This window comes from Besnoitia besnoiti, chromosome I, assembly GCF_002563875.1.
Source record: "Besnoitia besnoiti strain Bb-Ger1 chromosome I, whole genome shotgun sequence".
Taxonomy (NCBI): domain Eukaryota; phylum Apicomplexa; class Conoidasida; order Eucoccidiorida; family Sarcocystidae; genus Besnoitia; species Besnoitia besnoiti.
This window is the reverse complement of record NC_042356.1, coordinates 1754657-1770548: the sequence shown is the minus strand read 5'-3', so window position 1 is coordinate 1770548 and position 15892 is coordinate 1754657. Positions and strand designations below refer to the sequence as shown.

Genomic DNA, 15892 nt, shown 5'->3' with positions numbered 1-15892 from the left:
ACAAGTTTCCCCTCTTTGGCTTTGCTTGCTTCCTTCTTCCGGTCTCCCTCTTCTTGCCGTATTTTTTCAGTCGTCTGCCTCTCCTTGCACATTTCGCGCGGCGGCGTGTCTCTTCCTCGCTGTCTTGCGCTCGCTGCCCTGGGAAACCTTCTTCTCCGTTTCCTCCTCTTCGCTCTGTTGCTCTGTCAGGCTGTCCTTCCTCAGGGCTCGTGAGAGGGACCGGAGGCGCAGAAGTTGCCCGAGTCTGCCGCGAGCATGGAGGCCGCCGCTGCCGCCGCGCCTACTCTCTCTTGCTGGGAGTTCTCGCTCGACGCCTCGAGCTCCACGGCGCGGTCGCGCGGGCACTTTACGGCCCCCGTCCCCTTGCCGTCGCCTCCGGGCTTCGCTTTTGTCGAGTCTGCCTTCTCCACGGCGCGCGCCGCGCCTCTCCCTCGCTCTTCTTCCTCTTCTTCTCACGCTGCTTCTTCCTCTTGTGCTGGCGAGCTGACGCGCGATGAGGCGCTTCGGCGGCAGCAGCTGCTCGCAAAGAAGGGCTGGGAGATCGCGATGTCGCCTGCGAAGAACCTGGCGATGAACTTCTTCATGATATACATGGGCGGCGTGGGCGGCATCTTTGGAATCTTTATCCTCTTTTACGTGCTTCACAGCTGCTTCTCCTCTGCGCTGAACGTCCAGCGCGTGTTCGCCGGCGTCGAGAAAGACAGACAGACACTCGTCTCCTCTAGCACGGATGCTGCCGCGGCGCGGCGCCGCGGCGCTCCACAGGAAGACGGCAGACTCGGTGCGCTGCTCTGGCTGCAGAAAGCCGTTTACCTCCTCATCAGTCTGGGCGGCTGCCTGTACGTGCTCACCCACTGCGCCAAGGCGGGCCTCTTGCCGCTCAACAGCGGAGACTTCATCGCGCTGATCCCTGAAAAGCAGTTCTCGGTCGCCGCGGTGGGAGGCCTCTAGGGCTCCCGCCCTCTCCGCATCAACTCTCCCGCGAGCGCCAGAGGCACCGCCGAGGATCTCCGGCGCAAAAACACCCACCCAGCCGAGCCTAGACGCAGGAAGAAGGTGCGTGCGCAGATAACAAGGAAGACGCCGAGGCGTCGACGGCCGGAGAGATCGCAAGCGGACGCGCCGGCGCTGACCTACGCAGAGACATTTTGACGAAAGGTCGCCAGACGCGAGAGACGGAGGTGCTTGAAGTCACTCGATGAAGGCGTCAGGAGCCACTCGATGATGGCGTCAGGAGCCACTGGATGATGGCGTCGGGAAGTCACTCGAGGAAGGCGTTCGAATTCACGCGCTGAAGTCGTTGTGAGTCTTTCGACGCATGCTATGGGCCGATGGCAGGGCGCGGCGGGTCGTAGCAGACGGGCTGCTCGCGGTGCGCTTTGCTCCAGAGTAAAGTTTGCTTTAAGTTCGGCTTGGCTGCGGCTGGAGGAATCAGAAGGCAACGACGCCGCGCACTGAGGACCTCTTTGCCGCGGGGGGCTGTTCCATTGCCCGCATGCCAAGCTGCGCTGTTTTTCTCTCTGCGTTCGAATCTCGTGAAGCGCGGAACGGCGCTGATGGTCATACGCGCGGGAGCGTCCGGAAGCGCATGCTTTTTTTTTCCGCTTTTTGTTTCCCGCACAACGCCCTCGGCCGCTGCGTCGGAGGGAGCCGCGAGAGTCTGGGAGACGACAGGCTTTTCAAGCCTCAACAAACTGATACCATCTTTCGAAAATCGCACGGAGTCTTGACCCTGTACACCCCAACTGTAGTCAGCTTGGTGCACAACTTTGTAGATTGCATTCTAATTGTTTACAAATCCGCTTTTACGTTTAAAGGGTTCCGAACTCTGCGTCAGTCAGGCATCTCCTTGGAGCGCTCGCCGGTCACCGAGCAAGGCGGAGGCTTTTACCCCGAGTCTCTTGTTGAGAATATAGATAGATAGATAGATATACATTTATTCATATACGAATACCGGTATCTAGTGTATGCATACCCCTGTGCATACATAAACTTAGGTAGAGAAAAGTCGTATATTTTTATAGATATAGGCGTATAAACATAGACAGATATATGTCATGACGGGCTGCGTTGGCTGCTATCTAGGTGGGCAGCTACTCTCAGGCCCGCGTAGGCACATCCGTACGACTCCAGTCAACAAAATATATATATATATATATATATATATATATATATATATATATATATATATATATATATGCATATTACTATGCATATGTTCAAAAACGTATATATAATGAACTAGAAAGAGGAAAAGAATTTCAGCACGCGCACGTACCCGCACAGCAGCGCGCACGTGTGCCTCGTTGAGCACTGGTACGCAGGCAAACGAGGCGAAGGGGGAGCGCCTACCGCCCTTCGCTGCCGATGAGGATTCCAGTTACCCTAATAATCTGTGTTAGATTGGTCATGGTGCTCAGATGGTTGTGTATCCACGATAGCTGTCACCGTAACTATGCTCTGCTATTGCACTTAGCCTGATATCATGAACAATGCACGAGAACATGGATCCCGCAAGCAAAGACCTTCAAGAGCTACACCAGAAATTCAACTCGTAATATACACTCCCCATACAAAGGTAGTCTGTGTAAACATAGGGAACTCTTGGGCATTGAAAAGGCCCCGCTGCGGTGGGCGTGTGCTGCTCTGTCGCCGCCCGCCCGGCTGCATCGCAGTTCGTCCCGAACGCTCAGATAATCTGCCATGAAAGTTGAACAACGAACTTGTGAAGGAACTCCGCTTACCTTCGGTAGCGAGCTGGTCCGCGACAAGAATTCGTCGCGGTATGCGACAAGTGAAACTCTCCACTGTTCTTCTTTTTTACCTTTTGTCTGCGGAATAATTGGGCGACGCCCGTCTTCGACTCTCCCCAGCACAGCTAGAAGGACAGGGTGTGCGGTGATGCTTGAAGAACTTACTGCCTAGCGGGTTATCTCCTTCCGAGTAGAATGGAAATTCTCAACTGAGCATGGCTGGTTAACGTCTGACTGCTTACACACCCAGTCAACCAACAAGTATGATCTATCGCAGGTGCGGTGAAATGCCCTACCACTTCCATAGATCCGAAAAATAGTGTGGGTTGCAGATAGGGCGTTTAGATGCGGAGGAGGGGGCGGGGGGGGGGGGGGGGGAGGGGGCAGCTAGCGTCGAAACTGTGCAGCCGAGCAGGATTCACTCAAAAAAAAATGGGAGACTTCACTCGCGCCGAACGGCGCCCTCCCAGATCTGCACTTCTTTTCGCATTATTCTGTCGAGTGTTCCTTGCGCTGACTGACCAGGTTTCAAAGGAGCCGAGAATACAGCCAGACAGAGAAAGCGAGAGAGCCTCGCCGCACCTGCTAAGAGACGAAGCAGAGAGCGAACCCGGCACGGAGCGAGCGGAGCCGAGTGAAGAGCGAGAGGGGTGATGAAGAGCGAGAAGCAGAAACCAAAAGGACGAACGCAGAAAGCGTCAGACTCCGCTAAAAGCACAACTCGAACAAACTTGAAAAGTCGATTAAAAGAAATCTACACCTCGATGTCCACGCCAAGAAACACTCAAAACTGAAAGCGGATGCCGGAAAAAGCCGTTGGCGGTCGACAGGACACAGACGCACGCCCCACAAAAACTCTCTGTGTGCGTATCCTTTTACATGCGTGTTTGTGAATGTAAGGAGCTCGAAGGAGAACTTGCGAATGGAAACCACACGTGCGACACAAGCTTCTCCCCTTCCGCGCTCGCTAGGCCTGCGCATGAGGTCATGTTTTTCCCGCAAACAAACCCATGATTTTCTGATTTTCGGCGAAAATTTGAGTGTGCCAGCGTACTTCTGGATGCCAGGAGAAGGCCTGCGTACGAAAACGAAAGCCGACTGCCAAGCAGCATCCCCACTTCCTAGTTTTTTTGCCTGCGCGACGAGAGGATGATCGGTATCCTCCTGTCTTCGTCATTCGTGCTCCGCGTAGCTTCAGAACGTGCCCCCTCGCTGCGCACGTCTTTCGTGAGTCATCCTCCAAAAACAGAATCCTCTCTTCTCCGCCCGCGCCCTACCCTGCAGCTGAAATCGCGGCTGTCCGCGCGCGCTTCCACGCCACATTTTCAGGCTTGCTGTTCTCTCTCCTGCCTCCGCCGGCGTCCGCGCAGGAGCGCCCGCGCGTCGCCGCCTGCGACGCGTGACCATCGGCTGGGCGTGCGCCGCCGCCTTCCAGCGGATGCGCCGAAAGCAGAGACACCAAGAAACCCGCAGACGACGCGAGCAGAGGCGCGCGCGCGCCGCGATCCGCCTCCGCGACCGACGCCTCGTCGCCGATCGAGACTGGAGCCGACGGCGGGGCAGACAGAGACCCCGCGGGCGACGGCGAAGAGACACCGAGGTGAGGAAAGTGAAGGAAATGCACCGAAAAGACGTTCAGCTGCAGATGCTCCATGAAGGGGAAGAAGTGCGAGGCGACGGAGTATCGCCAAAGAAGAGGAACGGTCTGAAGGGGAAACACAGAAAAATACCGAGACGCTTTCGCGATTCAACGTCCTTTTTCTTTGCAACACGCTTCCCTTCTCGCCGACAGCGTGATTACCAGAAGGCATGTGATGGAAAGAGTGCAACGAGACGTTAGACCGAACAAGAGATAAATGTATCGTGGAGCGTGCACCGAGTGCTCAGGCTGAAGCCCAAAGAGGACAACAGAAAGAAAAAACATGGGGCCTGCTGAGGAGAGCGGCAAAGGCGCTTAGGGACTCTTGCGGAATCGCGCGTTCATCGCGAGCGCGTGTGAACGAGCAGGGAAAGGAAGAACAGAAACAACTGCGCAGGCAGACACTCGCGCGTCGTTCAGCGTCCTTTACGCTTGGACGGTCTCACCACGAAGCACGCAGGGTCGAAGTTACTCAACGTGTCTGCCTCTTTCTTTCCTCTGAAGCCACGCATATGCAAATGCGACACCCGGACGCGTACGCCAGGCACGCACAACTCTATCTCCTAAGTAGAGTGCCGAGGCGGCATCGAGACACAAAAAGCTGAGAGGCCCAGTCAGATAATATTGGGAGTTTTAATCCTCGGATTGTATCAGCACCTCCATGTCGGCTCATTACTCCCTTGTTATTGAATAAGATTCAGTTAGGAACGCTAGTTCACCGTCCCACAACCGCAGGGCGAGTTCTTGCGACTTGAAGCGAAGATGCCTCCCACGCGCTTACGCCGTGAAGCTCGAAGCGACAGGGCTGCATGCGGCGACGCGCGGCTCGCAAGGCCGCCTGCGAGGTCTCCGCATCCGCTGCGCCGAGAGAGACGCCGCCGAGGATCGTGTCGGCTCCAGCGGGGCTGTCTCTGTTCTCCACCCTGCTGACGAGGCCGCGGAGCTGCGCGAGGAATTTGGCTCGCGGCGCCTTTTCGGGCGCCAGCCAGCTTGCCGCGGGAGCGACGGCCGCCGATAACGAAGACGCGTCGTCGGTCTCAGCGACCGCAGCCGCGACGATCCTGCAAAGGTGCGGAAGACAGCATGAACGAGGATGCATGCGGCAACGAGCTGGTCACGGTAAAACTCGGAAAAGAACAAAAAAACAAGTAAGACAGGGCATAGAGACATCCAGGGAAGGGTAGCGACACAGGCGCCACGCCGAGGCGCCTCACGCGGCGCCGTCCCTGAGCGGCGAACGGAGCCAGGAGGAAGAGGAAAAAACGATTGGTGAGGCCAAACAAGCTCCAGCCGCCCCCCCGGATGCTGCCGCACTCACGTGAGTGCCTTAGTCTCTTCTTCCTCGAGCGCAAGCAAAGCAGGCTCTTCTTCGTCGTCGTCGGTCTGCGCATCCCGCTGCCGCTTCCTCTCCACGCGCTCGGCGTCGGCCTCGGCGCTGACCTCGTCGCTGGCGCCGCATGTGGGAGGGCGGGCGAGCACCTCCACGAGAGGCGTGCGCGCCGCGGCAGTCTCCAAGGTGGCGGTTTGGGGGCCTGGGCGCGCAAGGGCGATTCCCAGAGACACCTCGACGCCCGCTAGATCTCGCGTCTCTTCAGTGGACGCGTCGCGGAAGACGAGGAACGACAGCCGCGTGAGAGAGACAGCTGGCGCAGCCTCGCAGACGACTGAGCGCACGCCAGGCAAGAGCTGCGTCTCCGCTTGATACCAGATGAGGAGGCTGTCCCTCCCGTCGCCAGACAGCGAACCGGGGCGTGTCGCGCCGCTCACGCACGCAAAGGATGAGGCCTGCAGCCTGCAAAACGCAACACAGGATCCGCCGAGAAGACAGCCACCGCGCACGAGGATGAGAGCCGAGAATGCTGAGCAACTGCTGAGTCACCCAAGGAGGGCAGCCAGCAAACGCCCTCCAACACCAGAACGAGAGCCGCACACGCATGCTACTGCAGAACTCGCCTCGTATTGAAACTGCAGTTACACATGCGCATGCAACTACAGAAACTGACTCATACACGACCAAGCGAATGCAAGCACCGCCCGCGACCCCGAAGCTGGCAAAGTCTTCTTCCGGCGCTCCCCGCCCTGCGGCAGCACCGCCCGCATGCTTTAGAAAGCGAAATGTCTGCAGGATCGCTCGTTTGAACATTCGCACGTGAGATTCTGCAGTGCCTTCTTTACCTCAGGTCGAGGCCTCGACGCTCGGCGGGGGAGAGGGAGGCGAGGTCGGAGCTGAAGGGCACTGCGAGGTAGAGGCGGCCGCGCGCGAGTCTATCTCCCATCCACAGGCTGAGTTCAGGGACCTTCTCTGCGACTCTCTGCTGCAACAGAGGCGTGCAGGGTTTCTCTCCCCATGCGCTGACAGCTGGCGCTCCAGCCTCGCCGCCGGCCTCGGCCTCGGGGCCTTCTGCAACGCGGAACCAGCGCGAGAGGCCTTCGCCGTCGCACCGCCGCGGCGCCGGGGGAGACGTCAGCGGAGGCGCGGCGGCGGCCGAGAGCCTCGAGAGCCCGCGGGGTTTCAGCGCGAGCGAGAAGCGAATCTTCGCGGCCGCGGGCGGCGGAGACGCCGCAGGGCGCTCGCTAGCCTCTTTCACAGGCGCCGGCGACGACGACGCAGGCGGATGATGTGGCGGACGGACGGAAGCAGAGAGAGAAGGAAACGCAAAGGAAGAAGAGGAAGAAGAAGAGGAAGAGGAAGACTCGACTGGAGCGGCGTGCGGCGAAGTCTCTCTGTCGCTGCTGCACCACACGCGCTGGCGGCCTGTCACCACTTGGACGAGGGCGCCGCTGCCTGCGGGTAGCGCTTGCCGCTGAGAAAAAGTTTAGAGTACTCGTGACAAAACATTGAGAGAGACACGGCACCCCGGTTCTTCGAGGTCATCCTTCCGGAGGCAGCCACGGCAGAGCCCCGCATATGCATTGCTTTGTAAGTGATTAAGGATACGCATAGTGCGATTGCAGTTTGTTAGGTTCTACATTCACAATGTATATTCATATAGATGTGCAAGTCTATTTACGTATTTCTGTCTGAACACGTGGCACAGCTGCAAGATTCACATGTTGGAGACACTGCGGCGCAATACATACAGCTCTCTGTGCTGCATGCACGCATGTGCAGACACGCGAAGGAAGACATTTGCACTTGAAGAGAGCGGGCACAAAGAAGGTTCTTTTGCGGCTGCAAAGCGCGAAAACGCGTGGCTGAGCGCCTAGTGAGACGTGCGGCATTTGGTTGACCGCGTTTTTCGGCTTTCGCGTCGTGACTTACCACGTCCGCGCGCAGGCCCGCAACTCGCGCTCCCTCGGGATAATGACGCCAGTTCAGCAGGAAGAGCGTCGCTCCGGCTTCCTCGCCTTCGCTGCTCGCTCCCTCTTCTCGCGGAGCCGCGGGCGGCGCGGGGTGTACGTACACCCCAGGGGTCTCCGGCCCTCCGGCTGGCGAGAGGGACTGCGGCGTCGCGACGCCGGCGGAGAGAAAGGGAGCTGAGAGCGCAGCCAAGGAAGCAGCAGGCGGATGGGGATGATGCCCATCTTCGAGAGACTTGCCAGCCGCCAAGTTTGCAGCGCGCGCAGCCGGCGGGCGCGGCTCGGTTTCAAGCGGAAAGGCCCCAGAAGCGTCCGCGACCACCATGCTCGCGGCGTCGCCTCCCGCGGGCGCCACGCATTCGACTTGCGCAGGCAAAGGCGGGGAAACGACCCCCACGGAAGGAGGCAGGCCTGCGGCCTCAGCCCCGAGGACGGAGTGAGGCGCGAAGATGGCGAGCCCGGAGCCTGCTGGAGGCGTGAGGAGCGAGGGCGCACCGACGTCATGAGAGGAGGGAAGACGAGCCAAGTCTGCGGAAGGCGGAAGAAGATGCGGCAGGTGACCGTCGGGCACGTTGTGCGAGGGAAGGAGAGGCGCGAGATTGATATCTTCATCTATCGCACTGCTTCTCCGTCGACCCTTGTGGTATTTGTGCGCCTTTTTCTTCTCTTTCTTCTCCTTCTTCTCTTTCTTCTCCTTCTTTTCCTTCTTGTCTTTCTTCCTCTCCTCCTTCGCGTCCTCCTCGCCCGGCGCTTCAGCTCCCGCCACGGCGCCTGCGGCAGCCTCTGCCTCCGGTCCCGGCTCGCTCGCCGCAAAACCCGCAGCAGCCGGCGGAGCGAGTGCGGGGAAAATTTCGCCTTCTGCTTTGGCACCTGGCGTCTGGCTGGCCTGTCTCTGCTCTGCCTCGGCTGCGGCAGGCGGCTCCGACCCTTCGCCTCGCGGCGCCAAAGCGACGCCTGCGTCTGCAACGGCCGGCGGAGGCGCTGCGGCGACGCGCGGCGCCTCTGCGAGTGTCGCTGCACCATCGCACGCGAGCGTCTCTTCGCCTTCCGCGCGAGCGGCCGCAGCGGAAAGAGCCGCAAGCTGGGGAGCCGAAGGCGGAGCTGGGGAAGACGGAGAGGGCGGGCGAGGAGGCGAGGCAAGGCCCGCCCCGTTCGCCTCCTTCTCACCCCGCGCCGGGCTGTGTGCAGGCCCAGCGGAGGGCGGAGGCCCAGGCGCGACCGGCGGAGCGGAGGCGGGCAGCGACGGCGGCGGCGCAGACGCAGCCACAGAGGACACGGGCGCCGGGAGAGGCACGGAAGTCGCACGAGAGGGGGGCGAAGGCGACGGCAAAAGCGAGGCCTCCAGCGAGGCGTCGTCGCCCCGAGAGGCGAGTTCGTCCTCAAGCGCTTCTTCGCCGAACAAATCGGCCACCAACGTCCTGAAGCGGAAGAGGGGAATGCGAAAACGCAGGAATCCAGACGCCAGGCGCTGCCGAACTGCCGCGCGCTGTGTATCTGCGAATCTGTCTGTCTATATTTGTATATCTATGTGCCGATACATCTGTCTATCTATCTGTCTGTGTACACATATAGAGTTATGAATTGATATACAGATACACAGATAGATACATGAGCGTCCCTCTCGCGTGCGCAGACGCTTTGACAAACGCGAGGAGAGCGGCAGAGACTCGTCTCACCTGTATGTCGTGTTGTCGACAAGCCCAGGGGGATTTTCGCCCTTACCGGCGCGCTTCGGCGCCGCCTCGGTCGCGCCCACCGCCTTCGCGCTCTTCGCAAGCTCGCTTTCCTCAGTTCCAGAGGAGGCCGCTGGCACCGAAGAGCCGAGAGAAGAAGACGATGAAGAGGAAGGAGAAGAAGAGGAAGAACAGGGCGAAGAGGAGGCAGAAGCGAACGAAGAACAGGGAGCGGAAGAAGCTGGGAACGGAGGCGCCGCGGACGCAAACGGCGACGGAGCGAGCGGAGACACTGCGAAGGCCGCGGCCGCCTGCTTTTCCTGCCGGAAGGCCGCAAAGACCTTTGGCGACCACCGCTTCCATTTTTCTAAAAACTTCTCCTTCTGTTTCAGCGCCGCCTCGTGCAGCCAGCCGCACTCCTCGTCGTGTCGCGGATTGAACGTCATGCAGTTGTTGAAAACCTGAAAAGAAAGACTGGTGCCGCGGGTGCATTTCTGACCAGCGACTCACGCCGCAGAAAAAGAGACGTCTAGGCCCCGACGCGCCCAACCCCACCCGCCCCAGAAACTCCGCCGCAGCATCACATGATGCGATGCAACTCGACGCCATCACTGACATTCGAGAGCGCCGCGCGAACTGCAACCCGCCCGCCCTCCCGACTCCAAGGTCGCACGCGCATTACCGACATCGATTCGAAGAAAAACGCGAGATCCACGCAACTGGAAACAGCCATCCCTCCGATCCAGTCAACAAAGTCTCCAAATTCCAACTCAAAAAACCCCGAACTCCATCTCGCACTAGCATTCAAAATACAGACACAGATATACACATACATATATATATATATATGTGCATGCATCTATCTACGTATAGGTATATGTATATGATGCAGGACTGGGTATTCGTCTGCCTGGGGTGAGGTAGATCGCCGATACACACGTCTGCACGCAGAAACACGCATGCACTGAGCTGTGCGAAGGGAGACGCACACGAAGATACGCACTTGAAAATTTATACCAAGCGCTGGCGGTGCACATTACGCGTGCGAATATGCAGCCTCTCGGGCAAAATACGAATTCAGCATTGTGTCGATTCGAGGCTCGCGCGAGGTCCCGTACCAGCAGAATGTCGTCGCGAAATTCGTCTGGATGAGTGTAGCAGCGCGAGCTGAGCTTCGTCTGAGAAGCCGGAAAAACGAAAAAACAAAAAAGAACCAATCTCGTGGAAAAAACAGGCCTTGGACAAGAAGCACCCAAAGCGTCGGCGCTCGATGCCTCGCCGATAAGCTGTCCCTCGACAGACAGCGACGCAAAGCATCCGAAGGAACACGAGACGAAATCTTCTGGTGCAGGAAATGAGACAATACATGAGGAATGGAAAGGCATGCAGAGAAAACGAAATCAGCCTGCGCCTCTGCGTCGCGCTCTTCCCCGACGTCAACCGTCCGCGCACACGTCCACATACATGCATCTAAAAGTCCTCAAAAATATAATTAAAAATACACAGTCAGACAACAATGTATTTATATATTTAGGGATGTCGATTCACTAGAGGGTCGAACAATTTAGAGACGTGGAAGGAGGCGGATCTTCAGATATTCAGGCGAATCTGGACGCAGGTCCTTCGTTTTTCAAACAGCCGCAGACTTACCCAAATCGTGCCGTAGTCCATCGGATGCGAGATTATTCGCGCGTAGTTCTCTTTGACGGCCTGCGGAAGCTCCGCGGACGCCATCACCGGCGTGCTAAAGAGGTAGCCGTATCGGTCACACTTCAGCGGCCGCACCATCTGCACGCCAAGCCGCAGAGCGCGTTGAGAGAAAAAGAGAAAAGTCACCAGGCCGAACTCAAAACACAGATGCACGCACAAGTGCGTAGGCGCCTCTACACATCTCTGCACGCGTAAAAATATATATATATACATATGTATGTATGTATGTATGTATGTATGTATGTATGTATGTATGTATGTATGTATGTATGTATGTATGTATGTATATATATATATATATATATATATATATATATATATATATGTATAGTAATTGATGGGGTGGCCTACGCAGCAGCCGCCGAGAAGAAGAGAGGCGCTGGACATCTACTCTCTCGACATTCACCCACACGTGCACCGCGAAACGCAGACAGGCAGGCACTCCTGCGGTCATGTGTAAAATCTGTACTCACACATAAATCTACCCCTACCCCCGTCTATCTATGAATATCAGTTTCCGCTATCTACCTCTATCGATTTACATCAGCCTCTCTACCTCTCTATACATATCTGTGCATGTATCGCAATATATATATAAATATATATATGTAAGTACATATGCGTCTGCGAGTCGCTTTAACTTACGTAGTCTTTGCAGTAGATCTGCCACGACTTGGCGCCGCCCGGCAGGACGCTCGGCCGCGTCCCGAGAGCCAATCGCTCTGCGCCTCTCCCCGCGCCCTCGCGCTCCGCCTTCGCGCAGGCAGGCGCGTCGCCGGCGTAGATCTGTTTCCCCCCGTCGGCAGACGAAAGCACCGGCGCCCACGGGCTGCCCGCGCTGGCAGGCTCTGCGCCCGCGGCAGACGCGCCCGAAGGCGCCCCAGAAGACGGCGCGGACGCGACCGCCGCGGCGGGCGAGACAGCAGCCGGAGCCGGCGTGGGCGCGGGTGCGGGCGGCGACGGCGACGGCGACGGCGCAGCCTTTGTGGGGCGAGAAGACCCCAAGGGAGGCCCTGAAGACGCCGCCGCCGACGAAGCTGCAGAGGCCACCACGGAAGGCGCCGGCGCAGGGCTGTCGCCCTCGCCATCCTCGCGTCGGACTGCGGGCGCGGGCGGCTCGGAGGCGGTCGCATCCGCCAGCGCGCGACCCTCCTGCGCCATCAGGTCCTCGTTGGGCGACGCGGCGTCACCTCCCCCCCCCGCACTAGGCGCGGTCGACTTGAGAGGCGAGGAGGCGGCGGGAGCCGTTGGCGGCGGCGCCGTCTGTTGCGCGCCCGCCTTGCCCTGGCGAGCTTTTCGGTCTTTGGCTGCGGCGGCCGCGCGCGGCTCGTTCGCCTCACGGGCCCGCGGCGCGGGCGCCTTGTCGTCGCTCGAAACCCCCGTCTGCGCGCGGAAGAACTCAGGGAAAGCCTTCAGAGCCTTTGCGGGCTTGTTGCTGTCCTTCAAGAACTTGAGCCACTCTTCAATGAACTTCTCCTCGGACTTGGCGCAGAGCGAGAGGACAAAGTCGCCCGACGGGTTGCCAGGCCGGTTGAAGCTGCGCGCGTGGCACACGACACAAACACGCGAGCGGTCCACACGACAGCAGAAAGGCGCGAAAACAAAGAGGCAAGGCTACGGGAGGCGAAAGAAAACAGATAGAAACAGAGGCGCCGAGCGGGGCATACGTGAGACAGACTAAGCAGAGGGGGCAGACAGACACCGAGAGAAGGCTAGACGCGCCGCGAAAGCAAAAGCAACGCGAAGGTAACAGAGGACATCGACCGCAGCGGGAAGGCGCGAGCAGATAAAAGCGCATCAAAAATTGGAGAGAAGAGAGAGAACCCAACAAATTGGAGAGAGGAGAGGGCAGCGAAAGTCGAGAAAGACAAGCAACGAACAGAGGAGACGCAGCGGAGGACACCGAGGTGCGAGGAGGCAGACACACTTGACGCACAGCGAGAGCGGAGGAAAGCTGAATGAAGACAGGACGGGACCCGCGCGGATAACAGGAAAAATGAGAAAACAACGCATTCACACGGCGTGCGATGACGAAGTCGAACGACGAACCGCACAGAACTAAACGTGCAGGCACACAAGGAACCCCCCCCTTCGCGATAAAAGAGAGAAAGCAGGATGCACACCGCACAGCACCGGCGGAGGCGGAACCGCCGGCACGGGACAGGAAGCGGAAGGCGAACAGAGTCTCAAAGACAAGACACCGTTGACTCCCGACATCACTCCTCGATCGCCTCCCCTAGGTTTCTTCGCTGAGTCGCGCTGTGGTTTTCGGCGGCTCCAGTCCTGACTGTCTGCCCACACGTGCACGTTGCGTTTCGGTGTCCGTTTGCTTTAACCTGTGACTCACAGGCGGCAGTTTGAGAAGATAAGAATCATGTCTCTGAGGAAGGCTTCCTCAGTGGCGTATTCGTTCCTTCGGAGCTTGTCATCCATCGTGGAGAGATCCATGGGGTGCTGAATCAGCTCGTAGTACGCGGGGCACTCCATCGCCACCACGTCGACCGGCTCGAGGAAAAGATGGAAGTCTCTGCAGCGTCTGCAGGCGTCGATGATGCCAGCGAGCTTGCGCTTCAGGTGCCGGGGGAGATGCGCAGAGGCTGGCGGCTGCGTGTGCGCGAGAGCGGAGCCCGCGTCGAGAGCGACGCCTCCTGCCGGAGGAGCCACAGCAGCGCCCCGCGCGACAGGCGTTGCGTGCTCCATGCTGAGGGATAAAACCAGAAAATTCGCGCGTCAAGCCATGCAGGAGGTGTGCGGCAGCGGAATCCTGAGTGCGCACGGGAAAAAAAGGAAAAAGCATTAAAGCAGACACAGCGCAGACGCACACTCTCCGGGAGACAACCCAACGACGAATCCTCGAGGCGGCGAAGCAGCGACACTCGCAACGGGCAACGCGAGGAGTTCTCCCTCGGCTGGAAACAAAAAAGCGCAAAACTCGCGAGGAGGGGGAAAAAGGAAGGCGAGCGAGCGAGCCTTGTGGCGAGCACCCCGCGACGCGAAGACATCTGGCGGGCTTTTCTCAGCTTTCCTCGCAAAGCCGCAGGCCAGCAAACGGCGGGCGAAGCAGAATAAGGCGGGTGCTCACGGGCGGGGAAAACACGGACAGAGTTCTTCGCCTTGAAAAAGGTGAAAAAAAGGGCGAATCCGCATTCGAAACGCAACGGTGACTCTCTTGTTCTAGTTCGGCAGGTGCTCCGAAACTGCAGAGGAAAGAAGCAGGCACAGAGCCGCGGCCAGACGACTGTTTCCGGGGCAAGGGGCGCACTCCCATGCCACAGAAGAGACACAGCTCAAGGAGCAGAAAGAAGAGACAAGGAAAAAAAGGATTTTGAGGCGCTGGCAGTAAACCAGCGAGTGGGTTTTAGCTCGGCTATCAGGCCTCCGGCAGCGCGTATGCGGCATGAAAGCTCTTTGCATGCACGCTCAACACGCTGAGGAGTCGTGTCAACCTCGTCAACGATAGGATATCGACTTCTTGCTCAACTTGGACACCCGAAAAGGACGTAGACAAGCGAACAAGCAAGCAGCGCCACGCTGCACCATCACCAAGCCTCGAAGGCTTGTTCGCGGAACCCATCCAGTCGCGGAGGTCTGTTTCGCTGCTGGCTGGGAGAGGAAACCTCGGGGCATCGAGCTTAAAAAGATTATGAGCGAATGTCCCACATTCCTCCGGTTACTCCCTCACGAGAAACACTTGTTTGCTCCGCTGCGACCTCGATGGGGTGTACGTTGACTTGGATAAGTGTAAAATCGGCTGTGTGTGTGTGTGAGTATCGGCCGGATTCTGGGTGAATATTCAGCTTCTATGTAAGCTTGCACGTAGTTTTCCACCCCTGCTTCCCATTTTCAAACGCACCTCAGCCCACATCGAGCGCTGATGCAGGTCGTGGCATCCTTTAGATAGCGCGGTAAAGAGCGACATTAAGACATACATGCAGATTCATACATATCTACATACACGTGTGTGTAACAACGACGAATGAAGGAGATATTGCTGTACGCAACCGTTCCTGTGTCTGGCAAGATGAGAGAGCATGTGCCTCGCGTAGAAGGGAGCAGTGCTCTAGCCTGCCTGTCCGTTGCGAAACTGCGACGGAAACTGGCCGTTTGCTCGCGAAGGATTGCGAGGTTGCCGTCTACCCCTGTGTCACACGAGGTGGATTCGAGCTCCTATGCGGGCAACTGAGTACGGAGTGCCGCGTCGCCGAAATATGCTTCATCCTCAGTATTCGTGCTAACGAAGGGAGAGGCATCTGTCAAGCATGCAGAACGGTGTCGCCGCCCATTCACATATGCATATATATATATATGTTTGTATGTATATACTGATTTTTACTTATGGCTAAATGTCGGTCATACGGCTTCGTAGGGAACGTCTCAGTCGCCCTGGGTAGGTCGGTTTAAAGAATTGTGGCGTGCTAAGCCGCGGAAGGATGATGCGAGGGGGCGTGTCGGACTGTCGCCAAGCCGACAGTCGGGGGACTCTCGCGAAGGGAAGAGACTCTAGACGTGAGCGAGCGGCACCTCTCCCCTCTCTCCCTAGCGATTTGTCTGTCTCTTTCCTGAACTCGACTGCCTCTGTGCAACACAGTGAGATTCCTCAATAGCGCTGCTGGGCTAGTCACGATAAGCGAAAGCTGCGCCGTTGGCGCTATCTGTGCTGTCGTTCACACACTCTCGTCTCGCAGCGACGGCGACGTCTCGCATGCCTGGTTCCTCTGGTGTCGCAGACGCCGAACTCCTGATCGCTGTAGCGGAGCAGAGCGCGGATTCCGCAGCAGACAGCAGAGAAGCCAGAGAGCTTTAATGCGCTGCATGCA

The 15892-nt window shown here is 58.2% G+C and overlaps 2 protein-coding genes across 2 annotated transcripts; one reads left to right on the top strand and one right to left on the bottom strand.

Annotated features, from left to right (window-relative positions):
- Positions 1-255: 255 nt before the first annotated feature.
- On the top strand, positions 256-951 carry BESB_002620 (uncharacterized protein; the record flags this gene model as incomplete). The annotated part of the gene is made up of 1 exon (XM_029359017.1): positions 256-951. One exon carries the CDS (start codon positions 256-258, stop codon positions 949-951), a length of 696 nt encoding a protein of 231 aa, XP_029221930.1.
- A 3075-nt stretch (positions 952-4026) lies between these two features.
- BESB_002610 (bromodomain-containing protein) lies at positions 4027-13775 on the bottom strand (the record flags this gene model as incomplete). The annotated part of the gene is made up of 11 exons (XM_029359016.1): positions 4027-4458; positions 4839-4890; positions 5112-5453; positions 5711-6184; positions 6568-7196; positions 7655-9110; positions 9369-9826; positions 10484-10543; positions 11016-11153; positions 11721-12612; positions 13423-13775. 11 exons carry the CDS (start codon positions 13773-13775, stop codon positions 4027-4029), a joined length of 5286 nt encoding a protein of 1761 aa, XP_029221929.1.
- Positions 13776-15892: the final 2117 nt, after the last annotated feature.